The 24,697-nt window shown below is 48.3% G+C and overlaps 1 protein-coding gene across 8 annotated transcripts in view; it reads right to left on the bottom strand.

Annotated features, from left to right (window-relative positions):
- The window catches only part of khsrp (KH-type splicing regulatory protein), a 55,977-nt gene that overhangs the window by 5,009 nt on the left and 26,271 nt on the right, over window positions 1-24,697 (bottom strand). For 2 of the 8 annotated variants that reach the window (XM_070867153.1, XM_070867155.1), the window contains exons 5-20: window positions 23,733-23,759; window positions 22,231-22,280; window positions 20,279-20,350; window positions 19,178-19,192; window positions 17,977-18,034; window positions 16,618-16,789; window positions 15,267-15,365; window positions 13,613-13,723; window positions 11,387-11,504; window positions 10,079-10,179; window positions 7,407-7,554; window positions 5,825-5,985; window positions 4,712-4,812; window positions 3,482-3,579; window positions 1,138-1,254; window positions 113-196 (exon numbers count right to left, since the gene is read on the bottom strand). In XM_070867153.1, coding sequence (XP_070723254.1) covers window positions 113-196; window positions 1,138-1,254; window positions 3,482-3,579; window positions 4,712-4,812; window positions 5,825-5,985; window positions 7,407-7,554; window positions 10,079-10,179; window positions 11,387-11,504; window positions 13,613-13,723; window positions 15,267-15,365; window positions 16,618-16,789; window positions 17,977-18,034; window positions 19,178-19,192; window positions 20,279-20,350; window positions 22,231-22,280; window positions 23,733-23,759 — 1,532 coding nt within the window. The remainder of the gene's footprint in view (window positions 1-112; window positions 197-1,137; window positions 1,255-3,481; window positions 3,580-4,711; window positions 4,813-5,824; window positions 5,986-7,406; window positions 7,555-10,078; window positions 10,180-11,386; window positions 11,505-13,612; window positions 13,724-15,266; window positions 15,366-16,617; window positions 16,790-17,976; window positions 18,035-19,177; window positions 19,193-20,278; window positions 20,351-22,230; window positions 22,281-23,732; window positions 23,760-24,697) is intronic. The other 6 variants (XM_070867154.1, XM_070867160.1, XM_070867158.1 and 3 more) reach the window with 6 other exon arrangements.

Genomic DNA, 24,697 nt, shown 5'->3' with positions numbered 1-24,697 from the left:
TCGAAGCACCTGGGGCGAGCCTGGAGAGGGGCAAGATAAAGGCAGCGATTCCTCGGCAGGCCAGTTCACAAATACAAACCAATCTCGCACAGAATTCAAGGTATATCCGCACCTAGCTTCTTGTAGTATTCCTCCCACGCTTTAGTGTAATCAGGCTGTCCGCCTGGGCCTTGAACTGGAGGCTGCTGTGTCGGATCTGTTCAAATCAGTTAAAATATTATTACAACCAATATCATCATAGGCAGTCCCTCGGAATCGAGGAGGACTTGCTTCCAATTTAAAAATGAGTTCTTAGGTGGCTGAACAGTCCGATACGAGAACCATAGTCTCTGTCACAGGTGGGACAGATAGTCGTTGAGGGTAAGGGGGTGGGTGGGACTGGTTTTGCCGCACGCTCCTTCCGCTTGGTTTCTGCGTGCTCTCGGTGATGAGACTCGAGGTGCTCAGCGCCCTTCCGGATGCACTTCCTCCACTTAGGGCGGTCTTTGGCCAGGGACTCCCAGGCGCCGGAGGGGCGGTGCCGAGGGAGCGCCGCACTGCCGGAGGGGCGGTGCCGAGGGAGCGCCGCACTGCCGGAGGGGCAGTCTTCCGGATGAGACTTTAAATCGAGGCCCCATATGCTCGCAGGCGAGCGTAAAATATCCTAGGGTCACTATTTCGAAGAGCAGGGGGGGAGTTTTCCCTGGTATCTTGAGGGCAATATTTATTCTGTCAACCAACATTACGAACACAGATTATCTGGTTATTTATCACGTTGCTGTTTCTGGGAGCTTGCTGTGCACAAATTGGCTGTTGTGTTTCCTACATTACAACAGTGACTACATTTCAAAAAGTACTTCATTCGCTGTAACGCACTTTGGAACGTCCCGAGGTTGTGAAAGGCGTATAGAAATGAAAGATTTTCTTTCAAATGTTTGCAGGGGGCACCATTCACACCACCTCTTGCATCGTTTATCTCAATGTACATTAGTTGAATGAATTAATCATGCTTTTTCAGATCAATAATCTATTTAAACCTACAGGGTACTTTGAAGACAGGATAGCAATGTGTTTGATTACACAGGGGTGCCATTGGAACCTTCCTTCAGGAAGTTTACCAGGAGTGGGGAGGACCACACCGCCCGCCCGCCATCTTACCTGGCCCCGGTGGAGCAGCAGCGGGCTGTTGGGGTGGCACCGGTGCAGCAGGCTGCTGGTAATACTGTTGGTAATAGGCAGCCCAGGCAGCTGCATTCGGGTCCCCCGGAGCTTTACCTGCACCACAAAAGGCAGCATTAATATCCCCCAATTAAAAGAGGCAGGACAGCAAAGGACGGTCGTAAGGCATGCCCAGGGACGGAAGCCGGTGAGCATTTGGCAAATGTACAAGCCAAGGGGAGTCAGCAGTTTTAGGGAAGCTACAAAGAACTCAAAATGGGTGAGACAGACCAGGGTCGGGAAGGTGGAACAAAGGAACGGAGGCACCCAAGTCATTAAACAGGTGCTGGGCTTCACTGGGATGGACAGGAATCGAAAAACAAGAAAGCACCACTGCACAGGCCAGACCCGAGAGATTGGTCTTTGCAACCCACAGATTTAACAGTTTTAAAACCATGAAGGAAAAGTAGCACGGTAAGTCGGGAACAGCTCTTTCTGTCGTCGGGGGAACCTGGGATCAAAACACTAACTCAAACAAATTCTGGAATGTGGAAGGCACACGCTGGATGCAGAATCATTCGAAGGGGAGATCGACATTGGCTTGGAAAGCGAGAAGGAATATGCTGAACTGGCAGGAGACTGGGATTAGAAAGATAAAGTGCTGCCACAGCCAAAACGCAGGCAGAGCTGAATGGCCGACCTCCGTTACGATCATACATCATGTGCTTTAAACTGTTTACAGGGGAGCAGAAAGGAGCAGCTCCCTCAGTCGGAGTGCACATAGAGAGGGGAAAAGCTGAAAAATGAGCTACTCAATCCACTGGGAAAATTTGCAACCAACTGGTCAGGATTTTTACATTAAAAAAAATATAAAAACATTCAAATTCTGGAAAGACTTTAAGATGCCCGCCTGAATATCCCTTTAAAAACGGGTATTTTGCCCCGTATGGGGGTTTAAGATTTGGACTGAATCCCTGGTAGGAGCACGCAAGCAGAAAAAGATGGACTTACTCCCAACTTGCCCAAGCAGTTAGACACAGACGAGTGTGGCGGGTAGATCACTGGATTAGCAATCTAGACCACTGAATTAATAATCCAGGGAACGCAAGTTCAAATCCCACCATGACAGTGAGAGAATTCACTTTACAAATTCTGGAAATAAAACGCTGGTATACGTGAGCATGAAACTTTCGGATTGGTGTTAAAACCCATCGCATGTCATTTAGGGAAGGAAATCTGCCGTCCTTACCCGGTCTGGGCCTATGTGTGACTCCAATCCTGCACCAACGTGCTTAACTCTTCACTGCCCTCTGAAGTAGCCAAGCAAACCACTCACTGGCATCTCACTGGGCAACTTGAGATTGGCAATAAATGCCCATGAGAATAAATAAGTTAAAAGAAGCTTTTTTTTTTGGAGAGGGTGCAGCTGAGATTTACTAGAAGGACAGTAAATCTAGAGAAGCAGGGACTGTTCTCCTTAGTGCAGAGCAGGTCAAGAGGAACTTTAATGATGAGGGGGTTTGGATGAGAGTAAATAAGGAGAACCGGTTTCTGCTAGCAGGAGGGTCGATAACCAAAGGACACAGATTTATCATTGCCAAAAGCAGACAGTGGATGAGAATGTTTTTAAGCAGCGAGTTGTGATCTGCAACGCGCTGCCTGAAAGGGCGGTGGAAGCAGATTCCATAGTAACTTTCAAAAGAGAATTGGATAAATACTTGGAGGAGAAATCTGTAGCGCTGTGGGGAAGAGCACGGGAGACCAATTTACATCGCTCTTTCAAAGAGCCGGCATGGGCACGATGGGCCAAATGGCCTCCTTCTGTGCAGAGTCCATGAATGGAGGGGAAAGGGCGACCATGTTTACCCAGGCCTCTCACTGGACGGACATCTGTGGACTCGGGACAACTTGCATTTATATAGCGCCTTTAACGTAATATAACGTCCCAAGGCGCTTCACAGGAGCGTTATCACAAACAAAATTTGACACCGAGCCACGAGATATTAGGAAAGCTTGGTAGAAGAGGTAGGTTTTAAAGAGCGTTGAAAAGGAGGAAAGGGGTGGAGGTTGTGAGAGGGAATTCTGGAGGTTAGGGCCCAATGGAGCGACTAAAGAGGCCAGAATTGGAGAAGCAGAGCGATCTGGGAATGTTGTGAGGCTGGAGGAGATGAGAGAGATAGGGATAGTCATTTAAGAGGCAGATTAGGGTATCCCAGGCCACCACTGTGGATACCACTGATCCAGGCCACTGTACGAAGGATGGCTAGTGGGTGTGGAATCTCAGAAACCACAGCTCGATGGGCTCAAACGCGAATCAAGCTTAAAAAAAAAAGTGAATAATTACTTGGGTCGTGAGGTCCAGGCGGCTGCCACTGTTGGTACGTGTTGCCCCAACCTTGAGGAGGATATTGATGCGGGGGAGGCGGACCACCTGCAACAGGACTGTCGGGGAAGAATGGCCGTTAAGACAGTTCACATCACAATTGAAGACCTTCATGTTTCATTAACCTCTCACCTATCCAACACATTCTCACATCTGGCTGAAGGCACCTTCCTTCACACTGGAAGAGCAGAGACGCCTGGGCCCCCAGTTTGCCCAACACCTGCGGGGGTCTGTACAGCTGCCTCTCGACTTGTTTACTGGGCCTTGGGTGCTGCCATTTCCTGACGCGTTGGTCTAGGGCAGAACAGGTGGCACACTTGCCAGCCTCGCTGCGAAGGGAACACCCAGTTGGGAAAAAAATAGCACCCCGTTAAAGCCAATGCGCAAAGCATTATACGCCAGGCAGGATGACCAGGCTGTGAAGCCGTTTGTAGTCCCAACACTTATCAAGGCTCACAGTAGGGGATGAGGAAGTCAATGGCAGTGAGATGACAACTTTGAGAGGGTGGGAGAAGTGACAAGGAAAATATGCTGTCCTTGGACATTGAAAATCGTTATCACAGTGAGATCTCGCAGGGAATTACACCAACCCCGACTTCGGATTAACTGCGCACACGAGCAAAAAGGTGGGCAGCTTTCCGCATTGCCAGACCACCGGCACTGGGATATCATGGCGATGGCACTATAAGGGAGTTAGATATGGTCCTTACGGCTAAAGGGATCAAGGGGTATGGAGAGAAAGCAGGAAAGGAGTACTGAGGCGAATGATCAGCCATGATCTTATTGAATGCTGGTGCAGGCTCGAAGGGCCGAATGGCCTACTCCTGCACCCATTTTCTATGTTTCTATAAACCCCAGCACAAACGCACAGGCAGCTTCCTGCTGATTAATGGCGAGAGATTCACGGACTGGCGTCACTGACCAACACCAGGTGGGCAGGTCAGGCTGCAGGGCTCACTGCCAAGGCTACCCATGCATAACTTTCATGGCAGGAAGGAAGGAACCACATCAAATACCCAGAACACGAGTTGTTTAAAAAAAATAATCCCCAGATCCCTTGATATTGCAAAGCAGAGGTCCTGCTCACTGCCCACCGTTCCATTCATCTGAAGTGATCCAGATTGCGACTGCTGTAAACAGCAAAAAGGTAGTGATGGAGGGGGTGGAAAAAAAAAGAGGCAGTTTACTTACTGGGGAGGAGGAGCTCCGGGGGGTCCTTGGCTGAAGGGTCCTGGCTGGAAAGGTCCCATAGGGCCACCAGGCATTGGGGGACCGACAGGACACAAGGGACCCTGAAAACAGAACATTTGTTGAGTACAGACCCTAGTATACGACTATTCTCATTTTGAAGGGCTGGGTTGAAAGGCTGGCCGAAGAGAAACAACTTTATCCTCTCCCAGCAAACTCAGTGGCAAGGCTCTAGATTTACGGCTCCCAAGTTTCCCCAAACAGGAGGAGCGAGGTACACAGACACTTAATGCACAGACAAACCAGCATCTCCAATCTTTAAAAGCATCTCAACACCTGAAGCTTACAGTTCGACATTAGCAATGCCTTCTACACTCCCTTCTAGCTCTGAACACAAGCAAAGACAGTGATGCACTGTTTAAACTGAGGCTGATGGCCCTGATTGGAGTAGGATGGTTGGTGGCCATTCGGTTCCGCTCTGCTCCAGAGCTGCGCCTAGCGGAAGCTGCAGTCTCCAACAGGCTATGTCCAGGGCCACCCGCGGGGACAGAGAGACCGGGAGCAAGCTGTGCACTCCCTGTCGGAGCAGCACAGGTGGGGAAGGCCAGGCAGACCGAGCAAGCAAGGGATGAAACGTGGCGTCACTCGGAACTCTCCAGTTGAGAACAGTTAGACGCAGGTGCAGAGAAATGATCCACTGACACTCTCAGATCATTGGGCCCATTGGAAGTACATCGGAAGGCCTGAATTGAAACTCCCGAGTCCATCGATGGCAACACCGGTGGCGTTCAAAGACTGGAGTAAGTTACAGATGCTGCAGGGTACCTCCCTCTCTCTGAATAACCAAGTGAAGTGGATACCAGAGCCCAGGATATTACAGACATCACTTCTAAGGATGGGTGCACTTCAAATCTCGGGTGAGGGGATGATGCATTTTAACACACGACAACCCCCCTCTTCGAATTGGGGAGCATGTACAGAATCTCTGTCTGAATTCATTAAGCTTAATACACATAGCAGGAATAATTTACGTTGATTTCTGCAAACTCAAGAGGGCCTGTTTACAGTCAGAGTTTAAAAAAATGATGGAAGCCCTTAAGGCGGAGGTGAAGTTACCTCAATCTTTTCCTCAATGAGCTGCTTGGCATGGTCGATCTGTTGAGGCGAGCCCCGGATGGTGAAGAGTTTGAAGTTGGGATCGCCATTGGGAGGGGGCTGTCTCTGCAACTCCACAAATGCCCCCGTCTGTTGGTTTATTGCCTTCACGTTCTCCCCACCTGCAAAGTTCAAGCAATGGACCTCCGTTCAGCCAGAAACTCCATCACCCAATCAATCACAACACAAAGAACATAAATAGGAGCAGGAGGCGGCCATACGGCCCCTCGAGCCTGCTCCGCCATTTAATACGATCATGGACTCAAGTCCACTTCTCTGCCCGTTCCCCATAACCCCTTATTCCCATAACGGTTAAGAAACTGTCCATCTCTGTCTTAAATTTATTCAATGTCCCAGCTTCCACAGCTCGACAGCCCTCAGAAGAAATTTCTCCTCATCTCAGTTTTAAATGCCCCTTCGTTCTAGTCTCCCCTATCAATGGAAAAATCCTCTCTGCATCCATCTTGTCAAGCCCCCTCAATCTTATACAAGGGGGGAAAAGGACTTCTTTTTACCCAAACTGTCAATTTTAAAGCTTATACATAACCTGCAATGAAATCTGGAAACTCGATCGCAGGGACAGGAATGGGGAAGGGGGAAGCCGGTTGGGTTGGAGATCCACTGATGCAACAAGGCATCGGACGTGAATGCAAAGCACCAGTCCAACAGAGGCAATACACTGAAGTGGAGTCACAATTTAAGTTGTGCAAGGTCAGATCGAGGTTCGATGTCAGGAGGTAGTTCTGCTCCCAGAGAATAGTGGACCTCTGGAACACGCTGCCGCCTCGTGTGGTGGACACTGGTTCTCTGAATTCCTTCAAGCGAGAGCAGAACCTGTTTCTGGCTGGGGCAGATATCACCTCGCACAAAAGGTAGGTACGGCAAGGAATTCAGGGCCGGAGTGATCTCCTGGACTAGTTTCAATCGCCTAGATGGGTCGGAGAGGAATTTCCCAGATCGTTTCCCCAAATTGGCCTGGACTCGTCATTATTTTGCCTCTCCCAGGAGATCCCATGGTTTTGTGGGGTACGGAGCTTGTTTAACGTGTTGCACAAGGTATCACAATTGTGTAAGACAGGCCCAATAGACCAGAGGGTCTTCACCCGTCTGTCATTATTCATATGTTAGCTCCGAGGCTCAACCCCAATTATGGCAGGATGAATAAGGTCAACCAGGGCGGCTACAAACAGCCACATCGCACATCATCACCCCTCGCCCCCCCACCCCACCCCCCGGGTTAGCGGCAGGGAAGAATCCAGTCCTCCCACTGTGATCGCTATCCAACAATCCAGTCAAGTGAATGCTGGGCAAGGGCAGACTCCAACTGGGTAGGGGTACACCACACAGTTGGCCAGCCTCCTGACACGCAGAGAAAATAATGGGATAAAATCAAACCAGTAACTTGAGCGACAAACCACACCGGTGGGGTGGGGTGCGGGGAAGGGGGAGGGGGGGGGGGGGGAACAGCACAGATACACCCACAAATATAATGCACGCAGTAAAAGATGTCAAGACATAAACAGCCACTGCCTCAATAACTTACCTCTGCCGATAACCAAGCCACACTTGTGGCTGGGGACCGAGAAAGCCATCTCTCCTCCAGGAGGCCCCATCCCCCACGAGCCTTGTCCCCTTCCCCTTCCTCGGCCGGGACCAGGCATTCCTGGCCCTGGGGGACCGGGTGGACCAGCCTGCACAAGCACACACACAGTTTACAACACAGCAAGTCAGCGAATGCATCAACGTCCAGACCCACCCGTGAGAATTCAGATCCACCGGGAGCAGCTACTCCCCCCCCGAGCAGGAAGCTGCTGGTTCGAGAGCTCGGCTGTGAAACTGAACATAAAAAGCTGTTTGCTGCTCCCACTGCAGCACAATCCAACTCTTCACACAAGCAGCAAACCTAAAATGGATTGAACTTGGGAGACAACTGTTCTCCACCCAGAGTTATCGGTGCTTTCCACAGGCCTGTGCACCTGAAACGGTGCCCAACAGCAGCTGGATCTCAGATTGTTGATTGTTTCCGTGTGAATAGACTCGTTCTAGGAGCAGGAAGCCACCATTTGGCCCCTCTCCGCCATTCAATCAGATCATGATCACCACCCGCCCCTGATCCACGTCCCTCTACACCCTTAAACTTACAATAAATAGATCTCAGTCATGGAACGGTTGAAGTGTCCCAGCATGCACAGCCTTTTTTGGGGGGAGGGGGGAAGAGAATTGCAGATTTGCACTGCCCTCATCGCCTCCCTCTGCCTGTTTCCCCAGGCTTTCCGTCCAATAATAATTGGGGGTGAGGAGAGTGAGAGAGAGAAAGAGTGAGAGTGAGAAAGAGTGAGAGAAAGAGTGAGAGAAAGAGTGAGAGAAGAGAGAGAAAGAGTGAGAGAGAGAGAAAGAGTGAGAGAGAGAGAAAGAGTGAGAGAGAGAAAGTGAGAGAGAGAAAGAAAGAGTGAGAGAGAGAAAAAGAGAGAGAGAGAGAGAAAAAGAGAGAGAGAGTGAGAGAGAAAGAGTAAGTGTCCAACTGGTGCGATGAATTCATCTTTTCCTAGCTGCCAAAAAGCATCCAAGTTTTCGCAGTGGGGGGGGGCACAGCTGGTGAATTTGCTGGGCAGAATGGTACTAAACGACACACGGCATATTTAGTTGTTGGGTCTGGTGGGGGGGGGGGGGGGGGGAGGGGGGTGGGTGAAGAGAGAAGAACAGACACTACAACTGGCCCTCAGTGCAGAATCAGATCAGGCACATGTCCCTTTCATACCACTTGCCAGGACACTGTTGGAAAATGCACAGGAAGGAGAGATGCCAACAGCCAGCGAGGGAACGGATCCAACACGAGTCAGGGCCTTCACAGGAGGGGAGGACATGGGAGGGGGCAAAGCAAGCTGTGGGCGTGTCACTCCACGCTAAATACACCCGACCTCTTGCATGGAAGGATGGAGGGACACCTGGAAATAGTCATTGGATGGCTGCACAAGTCACCCATGGTTCACACAAAAAACAAACATGTTTAAGCATGCATTTTAGCATCACCTTGCACGGTCAAACAAAAAGCAAAATACTAGAAATCTGAAATAGGCACAGAAAATGCTGACAACTCTCGGGTCAGTCAGCATGTGTGGAGAGAGTACGGTTAATGCTTCAGGGTGACAAAAGGTCCATTGATCCAAAACGTTAACCTCCCTTCCTCTCCACAGATACTGCCTGAGCTGCCGAGTATTTCCAAGCTAGTGTTTATCACCTTGCATGGTGTGGGGATGGTGAAAGATGCATTACGACAACAGATTACTGAACTCTTCACCTTTCAACACAAGCTCAGACCATCCTCAAACCAGCAAACTCAACAACAATGCATCTTGACTTGTGCTTTATTAATCCCAAAATATTTGCTATTCATTCAGATTTTGCTCAAATTGTATATGGGTTTACTTTACTTAAACAGCCAAAGATTTGTACTCTTATTCACCATTCAACAGCTGATTATTAGCTAGTTTTCTATTTATTTTTGGGGTGCTGAAGAGGTGAGGGAGCCTGACCTCAAAAACACTCCTCACACCAGTCATAATTGTCCCCACACATATCCTTCTCACCAGTCAACAAGGTTGCCACTTTCTTCAAGTGATTCCTGAACTGAAACCATCACATCCACGTGGAACACAAGTGGACAGACAACTCTCGCCCCGTTTCTCAGAGCTGGATTCCGGTCCAGATCTCAGGACTTTGTGGGGCGTGCTGCCACCTGTATTACTCAACACGTCGACACCCCACCCCCCCCAAAATGCCAGGCAGCCCCCGTCCAGTTGCCTGGCCGATTAGATTTTAACTGCAGAATGGTATACATTTACGAATGTACATGCGTAAAGGATGAAACATGCACAAAGGAGCAGCTTGTACAGCAGGTTTCACAGCACTGAGTTCACTGCAACGATCCTCTGCAATCCCAGGGCGATTTCCCAAAGTTTCGGACTGCAGATCGAGTTTGCAGCACTCACTCCTGATCCCAGTCGCGGCGCAGCACGGCACTGCGGCTTCCAGTGCCTGCACGGACGCTGGATCAAGCAGGGGCTCTCTGCTGTGATGCCTCCCCCTCCTTTTCAAAAACAGGCAAATAACTAGAGGCCACCACTATCCACGGAACACTCGCCTCCTTCGGGAGTGGAGAGGGAAGGGGGAGAAAATCAGTAAGGAAGAAAGCGAGAACAAAAGTCCACTCCATACCCGCACGTTCTGCAGAAGGTCAGTAATTATTTGTGCGGCATGCTGGCATCTCTCTGGAGGCCCCATTACATGCGCTATCTTATCTGGCGTAGACCCATCATCTACGGGATGAAAAAAGGAAAAAGGACTTTATTGAAAGATGAAAGTTAGCAGTTCCAGAGCAGCTGCAGCGTGCATTACAGAAATCTAGTCCAAAGGGAAGACAGCACCTGAAACAAGGAATCCAATTTTGCAAAAAATTAAAAACAAATATTTACTTCCAGACAGCAAGGGGATGTCGAGTGCTGATGTTGTCACGTATACCCTCATTACTGGCCAGAGATTTAATTTCAACCCATGAGTGCAATGTTCATCACGCCACATCAACTTTGCGCAGACCAGACCATAAACATCATGGTTTGGGCTTTTTTTTTGGGGGGGGGGGTGGGGGGGTCCATTAAATCTCTCCACACGTCATTCCTGGCCGAGGGGGGCAATCTGTTCCCGGATAGTGATCGAACTAGCCACAAGCTGCGGAAGAGCACCCGCAAACCCCAACGCCCGCCCTCTGCCCCCGTTTACGATCCGCGGCGCAGGCGAGATGGGAACAAGCCTGCGGCCATGAAGAGGAAACTCGCTGGGCCCGACTGCTGGATTTACTCTGCAACCAACAGCTTCGGGATCAACGGCTTAAAAACACAAGGCACAGCAAAACTCGCAGTAAAAACCAGGAAGGCTTCTTGTTAAATTGAAGACATCTGCTGATGATTAACCTTCAGCTCCCAGTCATGAAGCTGGGGGAAGGGAAGAAAGCAAAAAAAAAATATATATATATATATTATATAAATATAATATATATATAAAAGCATGCCACCAGACAAGAAAATAACAGGAAGCAGTTGCACCTTCGGGTGCTCTTGATCAGCCCAAAGCATCGACATGGAATACGAGTGGGGAAGTTGGATACATTGCTGTGCCTCCGTGCAGCACGATCTACCAGGCAGCGCTGCAGCCGGGAATTCTGCCTTGGATCCAGCAGCTCTCATGGCAGTGCACCAGGGAGCTCGCAGCGTGCTGGACCAACAGAAAGATTTACTCTGGGTGCCAATGTGTGGGGGGGGGGGGGGGGAGGGGGGCCCCTGAGTGATTTTGCAAAGGTTGCTCGCTCCAATCGACTACCTCATGCGACACGTGACATTTCACGTTGGAGTGGACTCCAGCCACACCGTGCTGCTTCGCGCAATCAGGGGAAACTGCGCACTGCGCACCCTGGGATCCACGCTTTGCTTGTGCGCCGGACACGCAATGCATGCACTGGGAGGGACTGACCTGGTTTGAACTGTATTCGCACTCCTGCATCATTCTGGATTTTCTTGATCATTTCTCCACTTCGTCCGATCACAATTCCTACCGAATGCCGTGGCACTGGTATCTGGAGTTTAAAAGACTGTACATAAAGGTCACAACGCCCGTCTATATATCAACAGTCTCTCATCTGCACGCAGCACCCATCAACATTTGCCCCCACAAATCCAGAAGTCAACATTTAGAATGGAAACTGCCCATGTAAACTGGTCCTGATGTGCACACCTTCCCCCACTGGAGACCCCGGGGATCACACAAGGTGCCAACTAACCACAACGAAAATTGCAATCTGCAACTCTTTGTTGTTGATTAATTCTCCATTTAGCCTTCAGATGGGAATTGTACAACATTAGCCGCAAAGCAAAAAGAAATCCCAATTCCACCCAAAAAATCAAATATAAAATGGAAGAGGAAAGCTCAACGAGCCCTCACTGACACAGGCTGCGGACAGTCACACTGACGGAGCTCACACCTCCCAGGCTACACACAAGGTCAGTTCAAATGGGGGAGGAAGGAGAAAGCAGCTCAGACGCATGGTCTGACATGCTCCAAAATAGAAAGGCAGAACCAGCTCAATATGTTTAACGGTTCATCTAATCTCCTCCGTCAATGCACCAAGGCTTAAATAAGTTATTCAGTAACTTATGCTCGTTTTCGTTAAACCTCCTCTACTGCACCACTGCAATCCGACCAGGCTAGGTCCTGTGGGGTTTCAGAGAGCAGGACTAAAGCAGCATGGGCCAGCAGGCAGTATCAAGGCACGAGTAGTCAGATTTCAGGGACACCGATCGCAGCTGGGCCGCTGTGGCTGAGGGAGGGGGGAAAGGAATGCACCACCAGGGGGTGAAGGCTCAGAACATCTGGGGAGGGAGGGAGGGCAAGGAACAAAACAAAAAACCCAAGGAATATTCCTTCTATTTACAAAAGCACTTTATGTCGAGGAAACCATTATATCCGTTATAATGAAGCGGACACATACAGATGTAAAAAACCTGAATTGCTCCGAAGGCAGTGAATGTGAGGAGAGGGAAAGCTTCTGTTCATTCATATGCAAATCCCAACTGAACAAGGCCACGTGTGTGGATTAGGCCACTCAACACTGAAGCTGGGTAGCCCCTGGACAATTGCACACAGAATCTGCAACTTCCAGCACTGCCAAGCCTTCATCAACTGGTCAGCAGAATCAACAAAGGGCACAGAAGATAAACATGTGCTCTATGTTATATAAATAGAATATGCAGCACGGAAACAGGCCATTCGGCCCTCAAGCCTGCTCCACCATTCAATAAGATCATGGCTGATCTTCTACCAACTCCACTTTCCTGCACTGTCCCCAAATCCCTTAATATCCAAAAATCTATCCATCTGTGTCTTGAATATACTCAACGACTGAGACTCCACAGCCCTCTGAATCCAAAGATTCACCACCCTCTGAGTGAAGAAATTTCTCCCATTCTCAGCCCTAAATGGCCAACCCCTTATCCTGAGACTGTGACCCCTGGTTCTAGACTCCCCAGCCCGGGGGAAACATCCTCCCTGCATCTACCCTGTCAAGCCCTGTAAGAATTCTGTATGTTTCAAAGAGATCACCTCTCATTCTTCTAAACTCGAGAATATAGGCCTAGTCTGCTCAATCTCTCCTCATAGGACACTCCCCCTATCTCAGGAATCAGTCTGGTGAACCTTCGTTCTGGTGGAAATCTCTGCCCCAGAGGGCTATGGCAAGTATATCCTTCCTTTAGGAAGGAGAAAATAAGCCAGTGCTTCAGCTTTCCAGCACTGCCCCAGTGACTGTGCTCTGCAGAGCGTAGACAGGCAAGGATAGCTTTGGGCTCAGCTGCCGTGAGTGACCTCCATGACTGAACAGGCTGCCAGAAGTGTCTCAGGGAGATTTGATCAAGGTCCTGGCACCCATTAAACCGCACCCCAGCAAGAGTGAGCTATCTTGAGAGAGGGAGGGAGAAATGCTCCAAGAGTTGGGAATCGGGAAAAGGATGTGCACACACCCATTTTTACAAAATTACAGCAAAGTCACTTTGCTACACACCGTTTCAGGCACTTGGCTTCCTTCAGAAACCAGAATAGAAACTCGTCAGCTGATCAATTGTGGAAGCCCCACTGAATTTAGTAAAAATTAAATACTTCCAAAAGAATTCAAGTGAACAAAGAAAAATAAAGATTGACACTTACATCTAATCCACCAACTCCACCAGCTCCGCCCCGGTTGCCGAACTCATTCCTGTCCCCAAATCCTCCCTGGTCACGATCGTGCAGGATCTCCATCACCATGTCTCGTGCTTGCTGCAATAACATAAGCAAAGAAAGTTAACCCGATAATGTAACAAGACACTGCAATTCAAAGCAGAAGATGCACACTGCTAACGACAGCTGGACCCCAGAACTGGGCGGCACAGGGAGATTACTGAATCATTCTTTCACCTCCGATTTATTCATATTAGCCCAAACGTATCAAAAGAAACGCTTTGATAAATGTTGGCAACTTCGAGCTGCGTTAAACATCCTTGTGCTCATACCCAATGTTCCCTGCAATTTCTTTTGGGCCGTGTGGGGGGGCCCTTTAACAGGCTGTGCAGCCCATTCAAAGGTCAGTGTGCACGCGGTTTTCTCAATGTAAAAGCCATCTCCCCTGGAGCGCTGTGCGAGCGTGCAGCTTTACGGAAACATTGCTCAGATCTCCCGACTGTGCCGCTCACCACGCGAGCACGCACGTCAGTGAGCTGTGACCTGAAGATTCTGCAACCACCGCTTCGATTTTGTTGAACCCTCCAGTGACCCTGGACGCTTACAAGCCAGTGGTGGTTGGACAGTGAGTCGCTGGTGTCAGGCAGCTACTCGGGCAAAGACTTCATTTTTAAAACTTGCCTTTGCAGAGCGCCTTCAACATAGAAAAAAGCCCCAGGAGGCGGGATCAGACAAAAAATAGACGGCAAGCCAAAGTTCGATCGATGGAGAGAATTGTAATAAAGATCTTAAAAGGAGGAAAGGGAAGTGGAGAGGCAGAGAGGTTGAGGGAAGGGCTTCAAGAGCGAGCTGTGCAGGCTGCTGATGGCACAGCCGCCAATGATGGTGCCAACAGGAGAGGAGCTGCACAGTGGCGAGAGCAGGGAGCTGGTTGTGTAGTTAGGTGGACAGCAGTTTAGTGCTAATAGAGTTAAGGGAAAAGATGGTGTGTCTCAGGGCATGGGGGGGAAATGGCAGAGACACTAGAGAAGGTTGAGTATCCGGGCTGCAGGGGAGGTTTGGTTGGGTGGAAGAGGGAAAGCAGCAGGGACAGCTGGTCTCAATCTTCACTGACAGAAGAACACAAGCTTCTCCCGCTTGGTCAAGGTCGGGGGGCCTAGGGGTTTAAACGGACAGTTGGTCTTGGAGAAAGCAACCAGGGATAGATCTTTGCTCTCCAAGGTGACCCTGGAGCAGTGGGTGGGGGCTGGCAGTGGAAAGTGAGGCCCGAGTATATGCTTGATGTGGACCAGCCAGATCTGGGGAAGGATGGGAAAACCAGTCATGTCTTCGATTCATTTGTATCTGCCCTTTTTGGACTTGAGAGGCTGACGATGGGGCCATGCCATGGGGAACGGCCAGGATTTGGGGGGGGGGGGGGGGGTGGGGGGGTGGGGGGGAAAGAGTAAAGGTTTGGTAGGGGATGGCCTTAGATTCCCCCCAAGGAATACCTAGGGAAGAATTAGGAGAGCAAGATATTCTATGTGACCCGTTAGTAGTAGAGGTGGCTATTGACACGAGGCATGCTGCAAGAGGGGCAGGAGGCAGATAAGAGGTGGTGATAATCTACAATTTGAATTCAGAGATACAAGCAAGCTCATACCTGTACTTTAAAAGGATCACCGATAATTCGGAGCGGTTTATCTACATTAGCATTTTGTGAACCATCTTGGATTAAAATCATCTTCACTCCAGCACGCTCCTGTTTACAAAAGAAATGACAGATCCTTTAGAATGAGGGAAGGAAAAATAATACGAGTCAGCTCCCCGTCCATAAAACGTGGAACGCAAACTATCACGTCGAAAAAACGGCAGACTCCAAAGTTAATCACAAATTTCTCTAGTTGCACTTCAAGCAGCAGGTTACAGACTAATAAAACATATTCTACAATGTCAGCACCATTTTTCTTCAGTAATTCAGTGCCTTCCCACAATTAATAATTAATAAAGTGCAGCATAACCCCATGTCCTATCATGCACCACACTGTCTGCAAACCAGAGATATCATAGCCATTTGTTCAAAAAATGGTTTTTGCTAAAATATATGTTGTTAGAAAACAGACAATTAATCTGCTAAATTTAAGACTGCATTGATGGTTAGAACGAGTGGTTTGCTCGAGCACAATATAGGACTGGAGATGGGATCATCTAGCTGCATGCTCCCATTACTGACCAAACCCCCTCAAACTTTTCACTAGCTACTTAATCCAACTCACTCTCTTTCGAGCTGGCCAGCCTTCTGTGGCAGCCCTTTCCATACATTCACCGCCCGCTGTGTAAAGTAGTTAAATCTGAACTGTATTTTCACCCACCCTCCCTCCACATTTGGGACAGAGGCTTCTTGTAGAATCTGTGACCACGTTAAACAGACCAACATTTCCCTATACCTTTCAGAATCTACAAGTTAAACACCCTGCCTCCCACAACCACCACAAATGTCAATAATTGGTGATTTGCTGTGTAAATATCAGAGGTCCATGGGGCAGCTGAGCTCCTGGCTTCTGCAGTCACAATTCATTCAAACAAACCACTTGCCTTAACTGGTTTTCAGGTTTTGGACTTTAGAAACATAGAAAATAGGTGCAGTAGACCATTCGGCCCTTTTGAGCCTGCACCACCATTCAAGATCATGGCTGCTAATGCAACTTCAGTACCTCTTTCCTGCTTTCTCTCCATACCCCTTGATCCCTTTAGCCGTAAGGGCCACATCTAACTCCCTTTTGAATATAATTAGCTGAATGGAACGAGGTGTGAAAGACGACAAACTTAGTGATCATAACCATGTTCCTGTTTGAATGGACACCAAGGTTACCCACAGTTAGGGCCACAAGCCATTCTACCTGGGAACTTGGATTTAATCTATTGACTAAAGTTAACCTTTAGACTGGCTTCAATGAGACAGACCATCTGGATTTTTGACCCATTATGCTCCCTTTTGCTCTCCCCCCTTGTACCTGAAGTTGTTTGATGGTCTCTCCTCCCTTTCCGATAATGAGTCCAGCCTTCCCTGCTGGAATCACGATCTCCTGAATGGATCCATTTTGGCCGTTTGTCGTATCGTGGGGCTGGCCGGGAGGTCCACCTCGGCCCCGGGACACGATCTCGTCCAGCAGCATTTTCGCTGTCCTGAAAATACAACGCACACAAATGCAAATCGCATCACAAGCACTGTTTTTATTTCCGGCCAACATTTCCTCACTCTACATTACAAAGGAAGCTGGAAGTTTAAAGCAACCCATCCATGGATATTTACATAGAAATTAGGTGCAGTAGGCCATTCGGCCCTTCGAGTCTGCGCCACCATTCAATAAGATCATGGCTGATCATTCACCTCAGTACCCCTTTCCTGCTTTCTCGCCATACCCCTTGATCCCTTTAGCCGTAAGGGCCATATCTAACTCCCTCTTGAATACGTCCAATGAACTGGCCTCAACAACTCTCTGCGGTAGGGAATTCCACAGGTTAACAACTCTAAGTGAAGAAGTTTCTCCTCATCTCAGTCCGAAATGGCTTACCCCTTATCCTTAGACTATGTCCGCTGGTTCTGGACTTCCCCAACATCGGGAACAGTATTCTGCTTGATCCCATCATACAATAGGTGGCACGAGGCAACATATTGACTTCTGCTCCAATCCCAACCGTTGGGGAGCTCCAATCAGGGTTCCCGATGACTTTGAACCGTACTGAAACTAAGCGAGACAGGTTTTCTCTGCAGCCATCCAAACAGGGCTCGGATATTCCAGTCCTGGAATGTAGGCTTTGCAGGAAAAGTGACGACCATAACACTTGAGACAAGCTCTCGAAGATTTCCATTTGTGTTCCAGACCGTGGAGAGTGGACTAATCACCAAAATGCTTGGTGAATCCAACATGCCACAGGAGAGACGAACAAATATAGCTTCTCGGAGCCACCTATGAATGTACACTCCCGAGGGTGTTCTCATCTTTCGCCCTCCAGCCTTCACCCCCTTGCTATTTCAGCCACTGTTAAAGACCAAAGCATTCTACTGAAGACTAGGATTTAAAAAGGAAAACAGATACTCTCATCGATACAACTCTCACCAGTTCATCAATACAACTCGATTAAGACAAGGCGGCCTTGGGAAGGGAACTCCAAATTGCTCAACCAAACCATGAGAACCGACTGGCCAATTGTACTACTTTGAATGAATACGGTCTAAACCCAACACAACATGCTACTCAATATAAAGGTGAGAGACATGGACAGAGGCACTGCCTCATTACCAGATACTGGCTTACTACACTACCGTCCAGCCCATCATTGTCGGCAGTAACTGGGACATTTGTACTTACTGAATTGACTCTGAATTCCCAGTCAATGAGACGCATCGTTCTGGCATACCTCCACTTTCTGGGAGAAAACAATGTTGAGTTAGGTGTATTTAAAGAGCAAGTTCCCAACACAAACATGATTCAGGACCTCAAGGAAGAAAAACAAAATGAACAGCCCCTCAAGACGTTTTCACTCAAATAATTTACTGGAACAAATTCTGCTAGTTTGCTGTGCGTGCAACAGTATAAACCTCCATAACCACAAGATTGAAAAGTAGAACAAGGCCTTTTTGCAGCCAGACAAAAGTCATTAATTTTACAAGATTAATATTTCTCCACAATAACACCAGAAATAATGTAGCACTTCCATTGTTAAACAGGAAGATGTTTTAAGAGTGGAGCATGAAACAGTTAAAGGCCAACAAAAACCATCGTTCTTCCTGGAGTATATCAGATTACATCGGATATACGGCACAGAAACAGGCCATTCGGCCCAACCAGTCCATGCCGGCGTTTATGCTCCACTCGAGCCTCCTCCTGTCTTTCCTCATCTAAATCTATCAGCATAACCCTCTATTCCCTTCTCCCCCATATACTTGTCCAGCCTCCGCTAAATACATCGATACTATTCGCCTCAACCACTCCCTGTGGCAGCGAGTTCCACATTCTCACCCCTCTCTGGGTAAAGAAGTTTCTCCTGAATTCCCTATTGGATTTCTTGATGACTATCTTATATTGATGGCCTCTAGTTATGCTCTTCCCCACAAACACTCTCCGTATCCACTCTATCAAAACCATTCATCATTTTAAAAGACCTCAATTAGGTCACTCCTCAGCCTTCTCTTTTCAAGAGGATAGAGACCCAGCCTGTTCATCCTTTCCTGTACGAGAAACTTAATACCTCATCAGGACTTCCGATGGAGTGAAGCTATATTTTCGGAGAGGTAGCAGCTGATCTGTGCTCTGCTTCGAAAGATGTACCAACCATCCCACACTTTCAACCAGCAGCACCACCTTTGGGGGCGGGGGTGGAATCGATCACATTTTTGCTGTGACCATACTGGGATCCAGATTGACTTAAAAAAAAACGGTTGCAAACACACAACTAAAGAGTGTTATACTGCGAGCTAAAATCATCAATTCAGAAAAAAGGGGACGCTACAATGGGAAAGCGTGCATGTTATGCCACAAATTAAAGAGTGCAAAATGCAGTTGTACTCACCATCACAATTTGGCCCTAGGGAAGGAAGAAAACAAAAAAAGAAAATCACAATTTATTTCGATTTGTATCAACACAAGCTGTTGGGACCAGATCTTTTTTAAGGCATGTCAGCGATGGCCGCAAGCACAAAACGCAGTGAGGAGCCCGGCCAAGTAACTGCCCTGCGACTCGGGTCACCAAACCGTCTCCACCCCGGCACCCTGCCACGTGAATCAGGCCCGAGTGGGATTGACGAGTTTCCCTTTGTCCCCCCTCACAATTCTCAAGGAATGTTCCTTCTGTTAAAGGACAGGAGGCTGTGGGGTGGGGGGGAACCATGCTTACTTCTGCGGAAGTAAAGAGCAGGGTGACGGTGGAGTCTTGGCTTCGGACATTGCTTTCTCAGTTTGTGATCGAATTACAGTATCGGGGATCCAATGTCAACGGAGACGGACATCTCCACCGCTCAAGTTTTATTTTGGAAGAATGTTTCTTTGATTATCAGCCATGTTTCATCGGGGACATGGCTGATAAGCTTGCTGGTATCTCATCCAAGTGATCGCTTTTCACAAAACCACGGCGGTAAGTATTGGTGGGTTAGTTGACCGTCGAAGGCGCAATTGGGCCAAATTGTGTCCTTGCTGGACATCTGTTCCAAAGCAAAAAACACGGGATAGCTGTCAAGAACTGGAACCCTGGCCGACCACCTCCCGTGCTTTAATGAGATGCCGAGTTTGACTGGTGCACGAGCTGCTGCCCAAGCTCAACGAGCTTACTCAGCAGGGCACACGAGTCGAACCTGGAACCTGCTGCTCTATGGGGCCGAGCTGGATCCACCAAGCCCTCGGGAAAACCCCAAATGACGGTGATTTAATCCAAGCAGTTCTGCATTTGTATTTTCTTGGTTCATATTCATCAATTCAACTGGCAAGAATGCCACACCCAGAAATTACACAACAGGCCCGAGAATTCACATCTCACCCCTGAAAATGGGTTCACTGCAACTTGCAACAATGCACGTGGTCGCAATACACTTTTAAATGTCACAGAAACACTGCAGGGTAGAGCGTCAAAGTTGGAACTCAAGTAAAACAAAAAAAACAAGTTAAAAGCTTACAATACCTGGAGCAATCTGCACTTTGCACCCAGACTCTTGCTGTATTCGGTTTATCTGTTCCCCACCTCTGCCTATAACTAAAATAAACCCACATTTCACAAATCGGGCAGGAGTACACATCAGCAGGTGGCAACAGATCAGACATCCCAGTACAGCACACGGGTACACGGAGCACCTTCCACACGCTCACTAGTACAGAGCAGTGCATTAGTGGCAGCTTTCAAAATCCGACCAGCTTGCTACAGTCTAAAACTACCAAATAAAATTAACTGAACATGCGTGTTACAAATAAAACACAAGTCAAACACCAATATCTATTCTAGTGTAGCCAGAGCCCCCAAAGTATTCCACCCCCACCGTTAGACAGCAAACAGCCACACCCCTCACACACACACACACACAGGAAAATCTCCACCATCTCCCATCCAATATTCTCTCCTTACCCCACATCTCCTGAAGGCAACGCATGCCCTTGTACGGGTTCCACAGATGGCGGGAGGCCTCCAGCATCTTGCCCAAGTGACCATTCTGCATCAGTGAGACTGGAAGGGTGAGTGTTGAGGGATTTGGGGGGGGGGGGGGGGGGGCGAAGAGAGGCTGATGCAACTACATAGTTAGATACCACCTGCACGCTCAAAGCACTTCTGGGAGAGTTTGGACAGCAATCAGAGATCAAAAGCCTGACAAATACCCCCTCACAAACTTGCGGGCGCTCGGAGGGATTAGTAGCTCGCTCTGCACAGGGTCGGCTCAACTGGGACCTCTCACTTTGGAAGAAAACGTACAAAATGGGGCCCGATACTCCAAACCAACAACACAGCCAAGTTACGGGTTTAAACATAGACCAATACTACCACCTGCTGATTCAACTAAATATTGAAGCCTGCGGTTACTGGGGCTTCCGTTACACTGGGAACGAGTGCTCACTCACCTACCTGTCCATAGCTTGCCCCCCTCCCACTGTGGCTGCAGAGGCAGCATTCCAATAAATATGGGGCCGAGCTGGATGCACCAAGCCCTCAGGCAAACCCCAAATGAAGGTGAACCCACAGAAACTCAGGGACAACATCTCACAGCTATCGAGTGTTTTTCTGCAGAACAGGTGGTGAAATTAGAATGCTCCGGGGAAAGGCCATGGTGTAAGCCACACCATGGTTACCACTGCTCCCTTTTAAGCTGCGCAGCGCTTCAGGGGTCCCGTGAGCCGGCTTTTAGATTGGAAAAAAAAACGCGCATGCGCAGACTTTTGAATGGGCTGCGCGGCCGGAAAAATATTATAGGGAACATTGCATGGCACACTAATATATATATATATATAATGCATACTTTAAAAGTCAAACAAGTTTAAATGTACCGCCCTTTTTAAACATTAAACACTGTATACCTCACGTCTCAAGGTACTGCAGCATCTCCACTGCTCCCAATGTTAATATAGTGAAGCTGAAAGCTACAGGTGAGCTCGCTAGAGTCCAGTATTCTCCAATCTCAGTAAGATAGCCCCTTCAGTGGGAAACTCGAGCACTATTGCATGATGAGAACTGTCATCAAATGCATGAAAAGGCCAAATTAGAGTGCAGTGACCCCACCTCAACCCCACTTCCAACTACATCCCCTCAATAGCTCAGTTGGTAAAGCCAGCATATAACACGCTCGATGCCAAGTCCAATGCATTGAGTCAGCCGATCCCAGCTGGGTGCTAGTCAGGACATTACAATTCACCTCCGCCCTCCCCAGGCTCAGGAAACTTGGTCCAAGCTCCTAATCGCTAGCCAGTGGTCCCTATCGAATTGTGCACGTGTCTGGGAATGGAGTCAGGACAGGAGCTGTCTGGTCTCACGTGAAGGAAGTTCACTTGGGCGAGGTACTGGAGTTGATGCCTTCAGGGGTACAGGGAGGATTAAACTGGAGAAAAAAAAAATGTAAACTCCACTTGTACATTAGCCCATCGTAAACTCACCGAGACCAACCATCCCATCTGGCACTCTGTAATCCTCTGTGAGGGTCGCCCTGGAAAAGAAGGTAGATTTCAGTGCACGGAGACAAGGGCGAGCGCAAATCTAACAGAAGCGTCTTCCTTTTAAGCTCAGTGCCAATGTTTAAAAATCTTCGTGTGGTCAACTGCACTGCACAAGTTGTTTCACGTGTACACATTACAGTTGTAGGCAGTCATTTACATCCAGAAATTACTAAAACAAAGAAAAGGATGGTACCAAAGGATGAAAATGCTGTCCTTATGTCACAATACTGATGTGGCAAACAGTTTTAGAATGGTGCCCAGCTACCTGGAGAATGTTGAGTTAAGAATACACGCGTCAACAGGATAAACAGGACACAATATCCCTCTGCTCGGCACCCTGGATCAGCTTACACATGCAGCCTAAAGGGTAGTCCCAAGGTTCTCAGATTCCATACGTATCTCATTTCATATCCCAGAGAAATGCTTCTTGGGCTCGTATGAAGCTCATTTCCGTCCCCAAATATATCCCCTTGGGACCAGCAGCAAATACAGAACGAGTCAAGATAAATAATTTGATAAAGCAACACTACTAAATATTCAGCTTGGACATAAGCAGATCCGGTGTCCCAGTATTTTCTCTCTCCTCCCACTGCTCCCGTTCACTCAAACAGCTCTCGAGACAAGGTGGAAGCAACCAGTCTGCTATGTGGGTGAGCTCAAGTGGCAAAACACCCACACAAAGCAGGTTTGCCTATTTTTAGCACCACACGTCCACTTCACCTTCCGCAGCTCGAGTGACTCAATGAGATTCAGACTGGAGGTGGAAAGAGGAGTGAATCAGCCAGAAGTGTGCTGACAGAAGATTGAAAGAAAACAGGGAAAGCCTTTACAACCGTCTTCAACAGCATATATGCCACCATTACTACTGCGAAGTCCAACAATAAATACGAGAGCTGGTATTTTATAGGCCCCAATTGTCAAAGGCAAACGATACATACTAATGCACACCTAAAGCTGCTTGCACAGACCCAACACCCTCAAAAGGGAATCTTCAGTTCAGGACAAACGGGGTCTGGCAAAAAGTTCGAAAGGCTGAAAAGTATCAACGTTTAATCTGCTGCCTTCTGATTCGAAAGCTTGAACGAGAAGCCTGACTGACGCTGTGCAGCAGTCTGACAATAACACATCCCTCCAGCAACTGAAAGCATTTAACCCAAGAAAAAGTGTGCCAGACTTCAGCTTACAAAAGGAAAAAATATCAGGCCTTGCTCGATGTGGGACAAAATTTGGAGGAGGAGGGAGGGGCTGAAATTTTGCAACTCTACATTTTGAACCTAGTTTCAGATAATAAAATCCTTTGCCGCTAAGAAAGAGTACTTGAATTCAAGTTTAGCGAAAGACAATGCACCCAACACGTGGTGGTGAGCACTTTCTAAATGTCATGTGCAATAACAATGCTGGTATTAGGAGCAACAGTTCAAGGATAATAAAATTTAGCATACATGTTAAAGGGATGGTGGTCTTCCGGTCTGTAAAACAAAAACACAACAGGTCACCACCACAGAACAAATGCCCCCTCCCCATCAGTGCCAATAACCTCCAAGTCCCCATTCGGGCAAGGTGACACTCAATCTTTTAACACAGAACGAAATGACACAAAAGCACACATCCTACAACTGGATCCTGAATCGACAGATCATGCTGCACTCTGCCTCCTGCTGAAAAAGAGCATCCCAAACCAGGGGGGACAGGAACAAAAGCTGCGCACTCGTCTTTTTAAGGTCAGCAACCTTATCTCTTGACAAGTGCGGCTCTCCCAATGGTTCCGTGCAGAGCAGCAAGGTGCACGGTTTTCACGGAGTTAACTAAACCTGGCCACGGTTGGGGCAAGGATACAATTGCCCACGTGCACAGGGATGGGGGTAGGAGAACGGATCAGAGACCCCATTATCCTGATCCCTATCCAGCAGCTCTGACTTGTGAAGTGCATGTCAGGACAGGACAGGACCAGGCATGGCTGGCATGTGGTTGACTAGCCTGTAGACACTCCTCAGGGCTAACATGTATGAAGTGGCCAACTGGGTGAGGTATCAGAGCACATCCAACAGCTGGAGATACACACCCCAGGTGGAGGCTCAAGAAAATTGTGATAGAAAATTGAAACTGAAAAAAAGGCTATTTAGGAAGGAAATTTAAATATGTGGTACTATTTTGGTCAGTGATTTAAATCGCACTTTGTAGCTTTCCGCTGCCACTCCCTTCATAGAACTGGAAGGATCTCCCTTGAGGTCCACATATTCAGCCTTAAGCAAACATGCCGTGATCACAGTGACAACATTAGAGGATCACAACTCAGAACCGAACTGAAAATGCCATGTTGATTAACACAAGGACCCTACAATAGCCACTACAGAACACGGAAACAATACAAACTGGAGAATTGCAACTAGAAGTGATTCATCATCAT

The sequence above is a fragment of the Pristiophorus japonicus genome, chromosome 24 (assembly GCF_044704955.1).
Source record: "Pristiophorus japonicus isolate sPriJap1 chromosome 24, sPriJap1.hap1, whole genome shotgun sequence".
NCBI lineage: Eukaryota > Metazoa > Chordata > Chondrichthyes > Pristiophoridae > Pristiophorus > Pristiophorus japonicus.
Note: the sequence above shows the minus strand (reverse complement) of the source record. Positions and strands in the feature narration are given on the sequence as shown.